The sequence below is a fragment of the Cetorhinus maximus genome, chromosome 10, assembly GCF_964194155.1.
Source record: "Cetorhinus maximus chromosome 10, sCetMax3.hap1.1, whole genome shotgun sequence".
Lineage (NCBI taxonomy): Eukaryota > Metazoa > Chordata > Chondrichthyes > Lamniformes > Cetorhinidae > Cetorhinus > Cetorhinus maximus.
In genome coordinates, this window is record NC_135888.1 from 79754717 (window position 1) to 79772878 (window position 18162).

Genomic DNA, 18162 nt, shown 5'->3' on the forward strand with positions numbered 1-18162 from the left:
GAGGAGGAATTTCTTCTCTCTGAGGGTAGTGAATCTGTGGAATTCTTTACCACAGAGGGCTGTAGAGGTTGTGTCGTTAGCATATTCAGGGCTGCAATAGACAGATTTTAATCAGTAAGGGAATCAAGGGTTATGGGGACAAAGTAGGAAAGTGGAATTGAGGATTATCAGATCAGCCATGATCTCATTGAATGGCAGAGCAGACTCAATGGGCCAAATGGCCTACTTGTGCTCCTACATCTTATGGTCTTACGAAGAACTGTAGGCACTCACATTGTTAGAGGGAGACAAGGGTTATCGCTTGAGGGGCACCACTCCACATCAAGTATGACTGACCAGGAATATCTCCCACTCTTACCAGCTGCTATGGATGTTGGAAGGATTAACAGATTGCTTATCAGCCTCTTTGGCTGTGTCATGAACACTGCTTCCATGGTCATCAAGCCCTAGAGCAGGACTTGAACCCAGACTTTCTGGCTCAGAGGCAGTGGATCTGCCAAACACAGCTACAATACCTCCTCAGTTCTCCAAGCAAAGAATCATTGCTACAGCAAGAGATTATGGTTGAGCTTTGGTCAAATGTTAGAACTGCCCTTCATGAGTTCCATGGCCATACCTACCTGTTGTGTGCGACTATCGCAGGAACCTCATCAAAGTAGCCAGTCTCACTTCATTGTTCTCAATTTACAGTGTTTACCAAGACATGGGGATTTAAACACATGGGTGTCATCATCTCACCACTAAGTCCAATGGCAAAGCCAAGAATGTCATGAAGACAGTCAAATGACTCTTCACAAAGAGCAGAGAGTCTGGCTAATCGGAATTTCTAGTTCTGCTAGATTGGTACAAACACTCTCAGTGCAAGTGTAGGTATAAGTCCTTTACAGAGACTTATGGGCCATATGTGCAAGATACTCCTTCCAATAACAGGAACGCTCCTAAAGCCTCGATTTGACTGGAATACATTTGTGAGCATGTCAGTATAAAGCAACATCAGCAGTATTATAAATCAGGGATGTGAAACCACTTCAAGCAACATACCCTGGAGATGGGTGAAGCTCCCTGGCCAGAGTACTTGGAGTGCTGGAACATGCACAAGTGTAGTGTGCCTCAATTAAGTTACAGTGTGCAAGTTTAGACTCAACATATTGCAGAATCACCATCAGTTGATTTATGCTGATGGGCCACTTGTAAGCAAAACTGATTTTCCTGAACCAACACAGATCACCAGTGGTCGCTTGAACTGTCCACAGCCTGAAGTAACAACACCTACAACATTCAAAATGTGGTGGCGGAACAACCAGTCACCATTTGCATACCTGGAAGACAGCGTCAGCTTCCATCTCCATTATCGGTTTTTATAGTGCCTACTTGAGATTGTGTATTTCATCAGTTAAATTTGAGTTCCTGTGTGTCTTGTTTTTTCAAATAGGGTAGTATGCCTTTTTCTTTTGAAAGCAAAGATGTAACGTGAGGCGCATGTTAGCTCATGGTGCACAGTGTCCACGTTGTTATCATTAGATTCGTCTAGTGATTTATTATCCCACCCCTCTCTCTCTCTCTCCCTCTCCCTCCCTGTGTGTAATAATTAATTATGTTTGCAGGAGGTTGTGAAATTTGTAGTTGCTTTTTCAGGGCAGCCAAGGGAGATCCAGATCGCAAATTCTCTTAGTTCATACTCTTTTCCTTTGCTTTATTGGCTTTTATATTATTTACGTGCCTCGCCTTTACACACTCTCTGGCTCTCTTTCAATGTGATAAGAGCATAACACATAAGAGTGCAGGAATATGAAAGGAAGCTCTGTGCTTCAGAATAATTTTGGGATACTTCCATTTCCTCCATAATGGGGGCATACAGCTAATCAGGTGACATTAAACTGAGCAACATAGTGTTCTTTTAAATGAATTCCCAAGTGTTGGTGTCTAGAGAAACCACAAATGCAGCTGTCAGCAAAACACTATTCCAGACATAATGGGGAGAGGAAGTCATCTGATGCCACTTAAACAGTTCAATATTTTTCAAGGCTCACGGTTGCATCTGTCTATAGCTTCTGATTGGGCTGTAAAACTCAATAAATTTAAGTCCTGACTTGAAAGCTGCGACAAAGGGTTGGGTGAAGTTCAAAGGACATTTGCAGAAATCCAGAGCCTTATCAAATGGCTGCTGTTTTCCAGGTAGCAAATGTTGGCAGGTTATTTGATCATGGGGGAATATCACATGGGGAGGCGGTGGCATAGTGGCATTGTCACTGGACTCGTATTCCAGAGACCAGGGTAATGCTCTGATGACCTGCGTTTGAATCCCACCATGGCAGATGGTCAAATTTCAATTCAATAAAAATCTGAAATTAAAAGTCTGGTGATGGCCACAAAACCATTGCTGCTTGTTGTAAAAACCCAACTGGTTCACTACTGGCCTTTAGCAAAGGAAATCTGCTGTCCTTATGTGGTCTGGCCTACATGTGACTCCAGACCCACAGCAATGTGGTTGACTCTTAAATGCCCTCTGAATGGGGCAATTAGGAATGGGCAATAAGTGCAGGCCTAGCCAGTGATGCCCAAGTCCCATGAACGAATAAAAAAATCACTGTCAAGCCAAATCAGTCATGGAGAGGGAAATGAGGTTTCACTTCAGGAGCTCATCAGGAGCAGGTACCTATAGCTTTCCTCTCCCGAGCCAAGGAATACTGATGTACAAATTTAGGACTGCCACAGTTAAAATCAGCAAATTAGACACAGTCCAATAGTAAAACTTGTATACTCCCTGATCAGTACAGTTCAGTACCTTTAACCTGTCATTGCATTTGTCCAGTGAGCTGAATAATAGGCTCTTGAAAACATGCACAGTGGAAAGCAATACAGCTGACTGCTCGTAATTCACAGTTGCTAAATCAACTCATAACTCAAATTGCTCTGAACATAATGTTTACATTTTGCACTGTTATTTTTATTGCATAATTCTGATGATTTGATAATTTGAAGTTGTTTTTGAAATATCCAGAGTTGAATGTAGTCACAATGTCCCAGAGTTGTACTTAACACAGCTAATCAGGGGGTAGTCAATCCTGCTACATTAATATCTAATTAGTATAACGAGTTCTCTAATTGCAAACCACAAATGTCCCAGGTGAACTACACCAGAAAGCATGGTAGAAGAGTATACAGAAATTCTACATTTTAAATCGTAGATATGTTCCGGGAAACCACCACTTCAGTTGAAGCTACCTATGTGGAAGCAAGGTTTTCCATTTAAATATCAGGAGATGCAGTTCCCATCCCAAGATTTTCAGCCCCAATATGTAACATAACAAAAAGAAATAAACAAAACACAATGTAAATACATTTTCTACATTCTCATTGAAGAACCAAAGAGAACAGGTTTTGTTTGTTCCTGATTGCTCTGAAATGAAGCTACGAAATACAACCCCATGATGTTCAGAGTATTTTTGTGAGATTGATTTCCCATATACTCACTCATGTTAACTTGTTTCATCCCTTAAAATGACCAAGTTGCCTGTGCTAATTTTCCTCCTGGTCGCAGACGCTTGTCCCATTACTGGGCAGCTTCTTGGCCTTGAAACCCTTCTTGTTGCAGAGCCAGTGAATACTGTCTGGGTGATTCAACCAGCCGGTACCTATGCCGATGGTTACAAAACACATTTGCACCCGGTTCCCAACAACTTTATAATGGGATAGCTCGTACTTCAAACAAATAAATGGATGGTAATTTTTTTAACTACTTAATAAGGAACTACTCTATTCAGGACTACTCAAAACAGGGGGCGGAATCGTCCGGTCTCATTGATGGTGGGCATCGTGGCGGACGTGGGTGGACAATATGGCAATATGCACACCAGGAACCTAATTTCAACACCTTAGCATCTTATTATAAGCCCTGCTCACCAGAACCACCCCCACGCTGGATCATCCGGGCACTCACGTGTTTCACAACTGTACCTAAGCGATGTGCACCTGCAGAGCTGCACTTCGCTCAGGACTTTGAGGCTTGTTTGCCTACCTTGCTTCCAGCAGCACTCGCAGTCATCAGCGCCAGGCTTCACAAACAGCACCACATCACTTTTAGGGGGATGCTCATGGACAGGTCTCTATCTACCAGACCAGCCGTAAGGCGGGGTTGGCTTTTCAACTGCTGCATGGCGTGGGCTGTACTGGGGAAAGGGGGCATTCAAGGGTGTGTGTGTGTGGGGGGTGGCACATGTTGACCTGTGCAAGTGGCCTCAAGATGTTGAGGGCTGAGGAGGCAGCCTCCAGAGGAGATGAGGCCAGATGGAAATGTGAGAGAGTGAGTGGTGATGTCCCTTGAGCTGAGGTGCCAGTGAATGTGATGGCCTTCTGAGTGTGTGAGTTTAGAGTGATGAGATGGTTGCCTTACCCTGGTGGCATGGATGAGATCATTCATCCTCTTTCTGCACTGGATGGCCAGCCTCTTCTCCTCTTCTCTGTAGCATTGGCACTGACCGTCACTGCCACCACCTCCCAAGCCAGAGTGGTAAGTTTGCTCGACCTCCTGCAGCCAGAACAGGATGGAGGAATCATGGCGAGCCTCCAAAAGGCATCCCCGTGACGGGTCACTGAGCTCTTCTTGGCTTTCAGGGCCAAGTCTTTACTGGAGCTGTCCTGGGCTTATAAGCATTGAGAACTGTGTGGGCGGCTGCAGTTTAGATATGGCACCCTGAGTGAGGAAATGGTGAGGTAATGGCATGGCGGGCGATTCAGAGACTGTCCACCAAGGGGACGCTGTGTTCCCTGTGGCTGCATAATTAATGAGGTGGGAAGCAGATGATATGGCGCAAAAACCCGCTATTGTCGCCAACGGGTAAAACGTCATTTTTCACCCCTGCTACTGCACTGAGTGCAAATCTGGGATGATTCTGTCCAGAGTACGGCTGTGTTGAGAGCACAGAAGATATGAAGCAATCAGCATGGGTTTCAGAGCAATAGCTCATGCCTCATGAAGCTATTGGAATTCCTTGAGGAGGTAACTGATCCTGGAATGAAAGCCACCAGTACAAAATTTCACTAAATGATCTGCAAAGTTTCATTTCAGATGCTTTTGGAGAAGCTACAATGAGGCTGGAGGCAGGAAGGGCATGTAATGAGGCGGGATGGTGGTGTACCGCAACTCTGCCGTCTTCCCTCCTCAGCCAGAATTAAGTTCTGGGTGGGAAGGCTCACGGTCGGCCTTCCTGCCCCGCTGCCAACTGAGACCCTGAGGTGGCTAATTAATGACCATCTAAGGGCCAAAACCTGCCGCCGCTGGTACTAACCCAGCTGCAGGCGGGCACCTTGCCGTGCAGCATGCACGACAGGTAAACCAGTGTGGTTTGCGTCATTCCTTGGGGTGGAGATGGGGGAGGTTGGAGGGAGGTGCAGGTGGTGGGCTCCCTCAATCAAAGGCACTCTATCCAATCAAGGGACTGGACGTCGGGAAGAGTGGGGCCCTGCTTGAAACCAGCCCCCTGCCGTTGCTGACAACACTCCCCTACACCCTTCTCTCTGCAACACCCACCCCTTGAAACCCACCCCCTGCCCCTATGGCCTGGGTCGCTCCACGATCCTGGGACTCCGGTGCCTGTCCTCCCGGCAGCAACAACTGCCTCCCCTGTGGCACTGCTGAGCACAAGAGCTACCGGCCTCTGATTGGCCCGCAGCTCTCGGTAGGTGAGACTTCCAATCCCGGGTCTTGATTCCAGGGGAAGGCCTGCCAGTGGTCTTGCCGCTACTTGATTGGCCTGTCGTTAGGTGGGCCTTCCCAAAAAGAGGCAGTGCCGGTCTCTCACCAGCAGGCAAGACACCCAGTGCCTCAACCAGATTCTGCCCTCGGGCTCTGTCCTTGCTCTCCTTATGTTTCCATTATTCATATTCATTTGAAAGTAGGTCTTGCTAGTAATACTTAATAAAAAATTGATGGCATTCAGCAAAAGTAATTGAAGAATAGATAGGTTTCAGGAGGATCTAGAGAAATGCATAGATGGCCTAGTGGACTGCAGCTATATTTTTGAATAGTGTGACAGTCACATCATGCCCATAAAGCTAATTTGAAAATGGACACTATATTTTTTCAAACAAAGAAGATAGCAGCATGAAATATTGACACTTAACCTTCACAAAATGGACTCCAGAAAGCCAGGTGACTTCTGTTGTGGTTTCTAGAGAGGCAGAGACAATATGGGAAGTTACTTAAAACACAAATGGCTTTCCTAGGCATTAATTGACTACCCTTCATCATTTTAAATGGAAGAGCATCAAAATGACAATGGCTGCTAGGCATGCTGGCTCCATGAAGATAGGATTTCAAATAAAGTAATTCAGTGAGCTGTTCATAACTGGAATGTAGATAGAGTATCAGTCATGTCTCTGTTGTGTGTCAGTTGTATTGGCTCCAACACATTCGGCAGGATTTTTCATTGGCGTGCAGGGGCGGGCCTGACACGCCAATGTGTAAAATGACGCGCAATGACGTCGGGTGTGTGTCCTGACGTCATCACGCTGAGTAGCGATGTTTCATTCGGCAGGGGCGCGCTGGAGTTGACTGCATGCCCGTTGAAATGTAAACGGCCTATTAAGGCCATTAAGGATCTCATTAAGGTTATTGTAAACGCTGTCAGTCCAACCTTAAGGTTGGCGGGCAGACAAAAAGGCTAAGCAGCCTTCGCGTTTTTTAGAAAATCTCATTCACGAGCGGGATGAGGTTTCCGAAAGCTTTTATTTAATAAAAACTTTTCCCTAAAAATAAAAACATGTCCCATCTCATGTGACATAGTCACATTAGAGAACATATTTAAATAAATTTTTGACCCATTTATTTAATTATTTCAATATCCATTCAATCTCCCTGAGGCACAGAACTGCCTCAGAAAGATTTAAGCGTTCTTTCACGCGCATGTGCGAAAGAGCGCTGGCCCTGACACTCCCTCCTCCCCCCGCCTGCACAGGTAGCGCTCAGCGCTACTGATCGCACATTACGCTGGACGGGCCTTAATCGGCCCGCCCATGTAAAATGGCGGAGCAGAGCCAATCGCAGGCAGTGATCAGCTATGTGACTGCTCCCGCCGAGCGGTGCCCACCACCTGAAAAATTCAGGCCATTGTGTGGATAATGGAATGGATCTATACTGTTATCACATTACTGAAACTGGCTGGAGAGGGAGCTGTTTCCTTATTAATCCACAGGGGAGCCCAGGAGGCAGTCTGGGACCAGCACCTACGGGGAAGAGATTGCCCATAAAAGGGAAAGAACCTGCCTCAAAAAGACAGTCATCTCAGGAAGTGAACAGGGGCGAATTCATTTTATCTGCAAGATTTTATTTCTTCACTTACAGGAGCTCTGTCACAATTTCAACTGAAACAGTCGAAACTTCCAACCTCCATCCTCCATTTGTCTTCAAGGAAGCCTTCAGGCCTGCAATGTTTTCAGCCACCATTTTAAGGACTGTAAACAAGTGACCTGTTTCATGTTACTCTGTCAGTAATCTAAGTACACGTTGCATCTCCAGAAGTTATACTTTCTTGTGTGTGTGTAACCGCATGTTTGGGGAGTAGGAATTTGTTGAGTTTATACTTCAGGTGCTGTGAAAATAAACACTTATCCTTTCCTTTGATTTAAACTAACGTCACGACCATGCAGTTATGATATTGTGGATTTTTAAGGAAAAATGTTAAAAGTATATTCCTGCTTTAAAAATCCTTTAAGTTTAAAAGTCCTTTCAAGTGGGAAGTCACAGCAGGCAGTTGTCTCCACAAATGATTGCTTAAACATTGTTGAACTGTGTTATCTCAGAATCAGTCACCAAGAGAGTCATTAATAATTCAAGGTTGCCTTGGGCAACACAATTGAATCTTCTAAAGCTGCGAAAACTCAGGATTGCTTCGATACCGACAGGATGGACTTCTTCAAAAGACTGCAATGTAATTAACTTCTTTGCTTTGTGGAACAATGACACATCTAAATTAACTTATCAGCCATTTTTGTGTTTTCTGAATTTCTTTTATCTTAAATTCATTCCCGGAAAGTGGCTGACCTTTATTGCCCATCGTAGTTGCTCTTGAGGAGGTGGTAATGGGTCTTCTTGAACTGCTCCATGTAGTGATGGTACTCCCACAATGCTCTTTGATACTTTAAGCATTTGACCTAGCGACAATGAAGGATATATGTCCATGTCAGGAAGATATAATATTTTTCATAGTGTTATTTGGAATTTATTGTTAAGTAGAGTAATAGTGAGGTGAAACAGTGAAGCTCAACGCAAACTGGAGGAACAGCACCTCATCTTCCAACTAGGCACTTTACAGCCTTCCGGACTGAATATTGAGTGCAACAATTTTAGATCATGAACTCTCTCCTCCATCCCCACCCCCTTTCTGATCCTTTTTTTTCCAATAATTTATATAGATTTTTCTTTTCCCACCTATTTCCATTATTTTTAAATATATTTCCATCCATTGTTTTATCTCTACCTTTTAGCCTATTTCAATTCATTCCCTTCACCCCACCCCATCCCCACAAGGGCTATCTGTACCTTGCTTGTCCTGCTTTCTACCCTTAATTAGCACATTCCTTAGATAATATCACCACCTTCAACACCTCTTTGTTCTTTTGTCTGTGACATCTTTTGGCTATCTCCACCTATCACTGGCCCTCTATCCAGCTCTACCTGTCCCACCATGACCCCCCCCCCCCCCCCCCTCCCTTAAATCAGCTTATATTTCACCTCTTTTCTATTTTTATTTAGTTCTGTTGAAGAGTCATACGGACTCGAAACGTTAACTGTGTTCCTTTCCGCAGATGCTGCCAGACCTGCTGAGCTTTTCCAGGTATTTTTATTTTTGTTTTGGATTTCCAGTACCGCAGTTTTTTGCTTTTATTTTTGTAATAGTGGGGTCTGTGTCTATGTATGTGTGCGTGTCTGTGTGTTAGAATTAGAGACAGCTGTTCTGAAGGCTTTGATGTAAGAAGAGAAGCTAGGTTTGAACTGTTAATTAGGTAAATATGGGTGAAGTTTTAGAATGTGAGATGTAAAGGGAACATTTACAATTTTAAATAAACCAAGTAGCTTGAATTCAAAAGAGGGGGTGAAATGTTTCCCCTAGCCAGGAAAAGTTAATAAACAGTGTGTTTATTTTTCCCAAAGATTACTGGTAAGATTGGTACTATGATAGATTTTTATTATGAGAGGTAAAGTCCAAAGACGTAGTGAAACAAGGGGTATTTGCATTCAAAGGGGAAATCTGTATAAAGGAGATGAGGTTGTGTGTAGGAAAGAAGGCATTCTAAGATCTGACAAGTGTGAAAAACCTCCTACCTCTAAGCCTCAACTTGTTGTCTACACAAACTGAAGTGAAGAAAATTCACTTTGAATTTGACTGTTCAGAGTATTGTGTTACTTTGCCTGGGTCTTTAAAATTTTACTGTTGCCTCAACAGAGGTGTAACTAGGAGTTAGGTTAACTAGGGGAGCTAGGAGTTATCATAGTAGTAATTTGTAAACCTGTGTATGGGCTTAAAATCATTTTTTTTATTTAATAAAGATTTAATTTAGTTTTGTAAGAAACCTACAAGACTCGGTGGACTTATTACTGCTGAATTCAAGGCACGCATCTCAAAATAAATACAAATTGTAAAATAGTTGTGGCAGTTGTTTCAAGTTTCCCTCTGGGATTTGAAAAGCTCAGCACTTACCAGTTGCTGTGCTATAACAGTCCAAGTAGGATGGTGTGTAACTTGGAGGGAAACTTGAAGGTGATGTTGTTCCCATGCATCTGTTCCTTCCATATGGTGAAAGCTATGAGTTTCAGAGGCGTTTGCTTCTGTCTCTGTGGATTAACAGAATACAAGCTCATCAAGGGCAAACATCGGCCCTTTGATAGTGAGATATTTTGCTGGAAGACATGCAACAGAGGACATTACTGGTATTTGGGAATGAGGGGAGTCTTGCTGTGAAAATTGGTGTGCAACAAACACGACAAATGGTGATGGATAGAACGAAGGTGACCCTCCATGTTGGAGCAAAAATTCCTAGGCCTGAGCAAGAGCACCAAGGAGAGTGCCTTGGCAACACATTAAGTCTGTATTCAGTCTGCAGATTATGGGCAATGGAGCCTGGGAAGCATTGGCATAACACCTCATATCTTGTACACTAACACAATAATGTCCATCATATTGCAAGTTTGAACTTTGTGACTAGTACAGTGAAATGCTTCTAAGCCAACGTATGACTGTCACAAGTTTTCCATGAAGCGAGAATGCTAACTGACACTACCAGAATCACCCATTCACTGCTGGGATGTGGACTGGCATGGTGCATGGTGCTCATACTTTAAGGATTTGGAAGCGTTCTGTTGGTTTTGAAGGGAGAAAGGTACTCACAACCTCAGAAAAAACAGTGGTCATAAGAAGACAGGCCTACAAATTGTGGGAGTAGAGACAGTTGCGTGTGTGGGCCAGTGTTTTCTTCAATTCCTTCTTAATTGCTTTCCCTTCAGGTTTACGCACCCAGTAACATTGGCACATCTACCAAGCAGTGGCATAGCACTCAATGCATTGAGCTTGCTACTGTACGCAGAAACCTTTCACGCACACATCCTATTAACATGCCTTCCTTTTGCCTTTGGGTGGAATCCCTCACTTCTGCTCTGCCCCCCACCTCCCTTCCTCCAGCTCGGGATAACTGTTACCAGAGATGAGCAGGAAACTGGGCGATCTTGTGGGTGTTTGTCACACGCTCCTGACCATAAAGGCACAAGCTCAGGTACATCCATCAGGAGGGGAATCAGACTGAGAAGATCAGGATGAAGCTCCTTGTGAAGCACACATCAGAAGTGAGTGAGTAGTAGTTTAGGTGGCAACAGAGGAGCTACTTTTCCTATTTCTGTTGTGCCAACAATTCTGGATGATCATATTTATCGTCTTGCTGCACAGACGTCAAAGTAAAGCAGATACAGATTATTTCATAACATTTAGTTAAAGTTATAGAGCAGTAGTTCCCCACTCAGTCCTGTATGTTACAGCAAAATTTGAATGGCTGTCTTAGCTTTATTGTAGTATTCTGGCTTTTGTTCGGGGATTTTCAATAATATCACTAGTCAGGGTTAAAATCCAAAAATTGTAAATAATGTTATTAAAAAGCATGCAAACATAATTCTGTCAGAAAGCCCAGGCCAATTCTGGTCTAATTTCTGGGAACCCTTGAGCCACTAAAAGCCAAATATCCAGTCTGTTTGCTTCTTAAAATAGTCGTGACACAATGGACTGTGAAAACATGAAGATAGTGTGGCTGCTGCTAGGATACGATGTATTAAGATGCACTGGTGTTGCTGTGGTCAGACTCCATTTGCACATTTACGGAACAAAAACCTTCATAGGAGGCCTGGTGACTGCACATGAGCCATTAGTGAAGCGCAGCTTTTTTGGAAAGCAGACCACCTGCTTCTCATGCTGCTGCCTTCTTTCCACGGGGAAAGTAACGGAGGTGGTTTTCCCTGGAAAGCAAGGTTTCTTTTACTTATGTATTCATCAACGGGCTGAAGAATGACAAATGCAGCAATTGTCACCTGAGATGCAGCACAGCCACTTGAGGTCACAAGAACCTGTTTAAACATGTCTGACAGCCATTCTGGAGTTTTTGCTGAATTCACTCTATATGGAAGTACAAAGTTTAGTGTTTTTCTTCGAAGGTTATTGTGATTATTTACCTCCCTCAACATTAAATTTGTGATACCTCTGTAATTGTGCTTCAATTATTTAATAACTGTGAAATTTGAAAACCAATAACAGCCTGGATGACCCTCAAGTTATTTAATAGATTGGGGAAAGTAAACTCATCACAGTAGTTTTAGATGTATCAGGATAGCGGGACAAGAAGGGAAATGGAAAAGGCTTGAAGGACCAGCTGGCCTTCTCCTGTCTATCAATTTTGTTTGTTCCTGAGTTCAAGCTTTTGAAGGGCAAATTTAGGACATCTAGTGGCAGCAAAAGGGTATTGCATGTTATAAGACAGTTAAAAGCTTGACAAGAACAATGCTCTGGTTTGTGGGAACCTTTGCCCATTGCAGCATTTTTGAAGAAAATTATTCTAAAATTAATTTGGTGGTGTCATTAAGTAATAACATTAGATAATATTTGCTAAGGTTAAAGTGTGTGTTTTAATTAGCAGGATAGGGATTACTTACCTTGTAGCTGTATGGAGTTCCCATTTATTGCATTTATTGCCTTACAGTATAACTGTCTAAGAGTCCCTGTTTGATAAGCAGATCAAGTACTACTCACTATATAACTGTACCAAATTGCTGTTTGTTTAACAGGGTGAGAATCACTCTCTCTAAATGAACTTTCTATTCATTCAGCAGGTTAGGATTAATATGGAATTAATCCCGAATGGGCTATTTGTTACTCATTGATACCTTTCTCTCTCTGTCAGGTGAAGTGGATGATGTACTGGATTGTATTTGCATTTTTTACTACAGCGGAGACCCTCACAGACATAATCCTGTCATGGTGAGTGAAGTTTGTTTCGCAGTACTACTGGTTTTGGAACTTGCATATAAAAGATATTATTCAAACAAATAATCAGATCTCACCAGCTCCATTAAGGGATATACTATGTGTACATTTTTCTTTCTTTCTAATCTTTGGTTAACCTGTCCGTCAATCACTGCCCCCCTCCCCCATCAGCGAAGAGGCTGCACTGGTGACGGATGAGAAATAGGTTGATATGGGGATGGATTTGTACCCCAACTTAGCTCATCTGCCCAGACAAAAGACCTATATTTCCCCACGAGATCCTACAACTGTCTCTTGAATGAATGTAAGATATTTTTGTCCTTCGCCCTACACAGAAGACCATTCTGAGTATTGACCATCCGTTTTTGTATTGAAAAATAATTCTTCCTGCCATCTGCTCGGGTCCTAAATCTAAACAAAGCAAACCACGAAGAAATAAGGCATGAGTTGGCTAAGATTGACTGGGGAACTTCATTAAAAGGCATGATGGTGGATAGGCAGTGGCTAATATTTAAGGAACAAATGTATACATTCTATACATTCCTTTCTGGTGCAAAAACACAACAGGAAAAGCAGACCATCTAAGGCTAACAAAAGAAATTAAGGATAGTATTAGATCCAAAGAAGAATTATATAAAGTTTCTAGTAAAAGAAGCAAGCCTGAGGATTGGGAGCAGTTTAGAGTTCAGCAAAGAAGGACCAAGAGATTGATTAAGAGACGGAAAATAGAGTATGAGTAAACTTGCAAGGAACATAAAAGTGGACTGTAGAAACTTCTATAAGCATGTAAAAAGAAAAAGATTAGTGAAGACAAATGTAGGTCCCTTACAGTCTGAAATGGGAGAATTTATAATAGAGAACAAGGAAATGGCAGAGCAATTAAACAACTACTTTAGTTCTTTCTTCATGGGGGAAGCCACAAGTAACTTCCCAGAAATACCAGGGAACCAAGGGTCTAGTGAGAAGGAGGAATTGAAGGAAATTAGTATTACTAAGACAATAATGCTGGAGAAATTAATGGGACTGAAAGCCAATAAATCCCCAGGGCCTGATAATCTACATCCCAGGGTACTAAAGGAGGTGGTCATGGAAATAATGGATGCGTTGGTTGTCATCTTCCAAAATTCTGTAGATTCTGGAACAGTCCTGGTAGATTGGAGGGTGGCAAATATAACCCCAGAAGGGATATACTTGTCATAGAGGGAGTGCAACTAAGGCTCACCAGACTGATTCCTGGGATGGCAGGATTGTCGTATGAGGAGAGATTGGGCCGACTAGGCCTGGATTCACTGGAGTTTAGAAAAATGAGAGGGGATCTCATTGAAATGTATAAAATTCTGACAGGGATGGACAGACTGGATAATGTTTCCTTTGGCTGGAGGGGGTCTAGAACAAGGGGGTCACAGTCTCAGGATATGGGGTAGACCATTTAAGACTGAGAGGAAGGGAAACTTCTTCACTCAGAGAGCAGTGAACCTGTGGAATTCTCTACCACGGAAGGTTGTGGAGGCCAAGTTACTGAATATATCTATGAAGGAAATAGATATATTTCTGGACTCTAAAGGCATCAAGGGGTATTGGGAGAAAGCGGGAGTATGGCGTTGACATAGAGGATCAGCCATGATCATATTGAATGGCAGAGCAGGTTTGAAGGGCCGAATGACCTACTCCTGCTCCTATTTCCTATGTTTCTATGCTCTAAGTTTTCTTTTCACCAGTGCCATCTTGTTCGAACACACTGGCTCATTCTGAAATAGTCTCCTGGATTAAGTTCATTAACCACAGAAAGCAAGTTGACATCGGTGTGATACAGATGCTGCTCGAATAAATATAAAACTCAGAAAGCACTGAATATTAAATTGTAATTGAAAAAAATCATTCCTAAAGTGTTGTATTTATTGACATGTGGTGACTATCCTCTACTTGCATTCTTTGTAAGCTTACTGAGTAGGAATTGAAGATGGAGTGAGAGGACTGAAGTGTTTTGGGGATACAAGCTAGTGAGTCTCTTTAATCACTAAATCTCTCTGCTTAATCATCTTCCTCTTCTGTTCCCATAGGTTTCCATTTTACTTTGAGTTGAAGATAGCTTTTGTTATCTGGCTGCTGTCCCCATACACAAAAGGCTCCAGTGTCCTGTACAGAAAGTTTGTCCACCCGACCTTGTCCAGCAAAGAGAAGGTACCACTAATACAGCTTGGCAATATCCTTTATTATTGCTTAACCTGAAGAGGAGAGCTAAGGATGCAGCTTTCCATGAACATTTTATGGAATAACTTATTAGGAACTGATATCATTCGTTTGTAATTTAAAATCTATTTTTTTATTTTCACCCAACATCTAATCATTTGGATTGTATTTATCATATGAGGACCTAATGCATGAGCTTCTTATTCATCTTCAACATTTACTGGGTAGTGAGCACCATCTGTCTTTCCTCAAAATGATTTGTTTGTACAGGGAGTTCCGTAGGCTGGAGAAGTAGTGTTCTGAAGGTTTACCATGAATGCTGTTGAACCTTTTGAGATTAATTAAACTCTTTGAGGTATAGTTCCAGCAGATCTTGTGTTTCTGGCATAAATATAAATGTCTGGCCTAAACTCTGCCACCTCTTGGTGTTGTTTGCAATTGATAAATAATCTATTCTCAACTCTTCAATGTCAAGGAGAGAGAATTTCAGCATGGAGTAGACTGTCTTCATCAAGGTCACTGATCCAATTCATTCTGCACTGTATTGAGCAAGAGGTGTTGCTTTTTTCCCTCTCTGTCAGCCAAGAGTCTAATATTCCATTGTTGAGTAGATTGTGATTTTATAACAGAGACATCGCTGTTAATGACAAGTGGGGCTGAGCTTTATTAATTCTTCTCACTGTAATTTCCCCCATATTTGACCCAGATTTACTTAACATGATCCCCAAGTCATTGAGCTGACCATGTATAAGCAAAGAAAATGTGCGACTCTTATAGAGTAAGAGTGGATGGAAAACGAAATGTTAATTTTTAATGCTCAGGTTTTCTCATGAATATGTTTGACTTGCCCCTTGGGTACAATTACCTGGGAGCCAGCTACCTTCTGAATCTGTAGCTTTCTTAGAAAAAGCTGTTGGAGATAGTTAACTTTCTTGATTCTGATGTCGATTTGCCTGATTGAATTTTCTGAACATAGATTTTCAGTAAGCACAATCTCTGTAACTCCACATCCTTCGAGGTGTGGCATATGATTACATCCTTCCAGCAAAGTGGACAAGAGCAGTTCGCCCACTTAGTAATAGTTGGTCTGAAAATCAGGCAGTTTGAGGGTAGTTTCGATATTACACCACTGCTAAGTTAACTACAGGATCTTTCTAAACTGGGAATTATCGGGAATAAAGGTTTCTCTTTCCCGTTGATTGGCTGAGATTTCTTAACTTAAAATGGATGTTCCTATGCTATATCTGGCTACACTAGGGATGCACTTGTTTCCACTCCTAGAGTATGAAGTATTATAGCTGCATTCCTTCAGATGATTGTGGAGAATTGCAAGCCAGCCACTCTGAGCCATACTTTCCTTGGAAACATATTAGGAATAATGACCCAGAGGTCAAAAAATGCACTAGAAGTTACACAGAATAGTGTTTCTGACATGAATGAATGAAGATATCTGCATTGGCGCTGAAACAGGACTCTGCTGTTCGTGCTGGTGCTCTTTAGGCCAATACATGAGTCATGATAACCATGAACAATTTAAAGCTGGTATTTCTGCAGCATGTTTAGTTACCTTTGTGTTGTAGATTTCAACAAGAATTTGGTCCTTTTCATTCTAATTCTTCTCTTTCCTGTCTGCCTCTGTAGGAAATTGATGAGTACATAAGCCAAGCCAAAGATCGCAGCTATGAGACCATGATGCGGTTTGGGAAACGTGGACTCAATCTCGCTGCCAATGCTGCAGTGACTGCTGCAGCTAAGGTAATTGTAAGCTTTCTTAGCCTGGGATTTTTACTACAGTGTCAGTTAATTGTCGAGCACCACTTCTGTCTCTGGACAACTTGCAGAGGTAAATCTCCCAACCTCTGCCAGCTAGAAATGAATTAATTCTGACCATTCCCAATGCATGTGTTTACCTTGCCTCCAGGAGAAGGATGTTACAGAAGGGGCAATATGTAAAGACACACTTAAGCCCCTCATGGTAGACATGATGAGCACTTTAACTACTAAGGGTCTACAGTGGTTTTAATGACAGTTTAAAATACTACTGCTTCACCTGCACGTAATGAGCATGAAGGACAGGGAACTGTCAATGTGGGTATCATGCTACTTCGGGAATGCTGGATTGGATGAAGAGACAAGTTAACTCTTCATATTGCTGCTTCTTAATTTCTTCCCCTGCCCCCAGAATAAAAACAGGAGGACTGGGAGGTACAGTGGAATGGCATAAGAGATAAAGGCAGACTATGCTAATGCAGATAACAACATATCCAACTCAGACAGATTCAAAATTTGTCTACCTGTGTGACCTTTTCATTCTTCACTGTGATCTTACATTCTGCTGTGATTTTCTTTTTGGACACTACAGGACATTTTGTTTATTTACAATTTAAGCTCAACCCTTTCTTCTCGCTTTCACTTACTACTCCATCCAAAATCCTTTGCAGTTCCTTTTCAGTCAGCAGTAAGAACGGCATTATTGGCGTGTTTATATTATTAAGATTGTAACCTCCAGCTAATAATCTAGGAAGGTCTTCAATCTCTCTAGGAATATTTTCTCTATACAAATTGAATAAATCTCGGGAGAAAACACTCCCCTGTCTGACCACTGTCTGAACAGCTTGGCTAGGGGCGTGGCTAGTTCTGGAGCACAAGTCTTCAGTACTATTGCTGGAATGTTGTCAGGGCCCATAGCCTTTGCACTATCTAGTGCCTTCAGCCGTTTCTTGATATCACGTGGAATAAATTGAATTGGCTGAAACTGGCAATTATGATGCTGGGGACCTCAGAAGGAGGCTGCATATACGCATAGTGCATGACCAAAATACACTCAGCAACATTAGCCTCTACACTAACTCAAGTCATTGTTGTCCTCGTCAGTCCCTCGAAATGAGGATGGTGTCTGCCAGGCTTCACGATTTGTGTGTTGTTAGGTAACTCAGAAAGCTATCCTAGAGCTACAGGCCTTTGGGCAGAGAGGACAAGAGTTTCCCCAAGGAAGGGGCGTCTCGAGCCAGGGTTCTGCTATCTTTCCTTCTGCTTTTGTCACTTCTCCACAGCGGAGTTTATGCGGTCAGTTTCCAACTACATTGCTGCTTGTTGGGTGAGGTGCTATCACATGGCTTAGTTTGTGGCAAGTCCCCACCATACACCAATATTAATTTGTCTCCTTTTCAGTGAGGCCTTCAGAGTGTCCCTAAAACATTTTCTTTGTCTTCCTTGAAATCGGTTCCAACCTTAAAAAAGATTTAAAAAGATTGAAAAGTAGATCTGATCCGGGAACCGATTATTTGGCACGTGAATGTGATCTCCTGACCAGTGGAGCTGACTTCACATGAGGAATTGGCTTTGGAGGGGATGCTGGAGTTTGTTCATTTGTTTTCCCATTTGACTTTGATTATCCTGCAGAGACACCGCTGGTGGAAATCCTCCAGTGCTTGGAGGTGACCCAAGTCCCAGT

The 18162-nt window shown here is 42.6% G+C and overlaps 1 protein-coding gene across 1 annotated transcript in view; it reads left to right on the forward strand.

The window, feature by feature from the left end:
• The window catches only part of reep2 (receptor accessory protein 2), a 140137-nt gene that overhangs the window by 90894 nt on the left and 31081 nt on the right, over positions 1–18162 (forward strand). The window contains exons 3-5 of the mRNA XM_078550670.1: positions 12436–12512; positions 14579–14699; positions 16350–16463. Coding sequence (XP_078406796.1) covers positions 12436–12512; positions 14579–14699; positions 16350–16463 — 312 coding nt within the window. The remainder of the gene's footprint in view (positions 1–12435; positions 12513–14578; positions 14700–16349; positions 16464–18162) is intronic.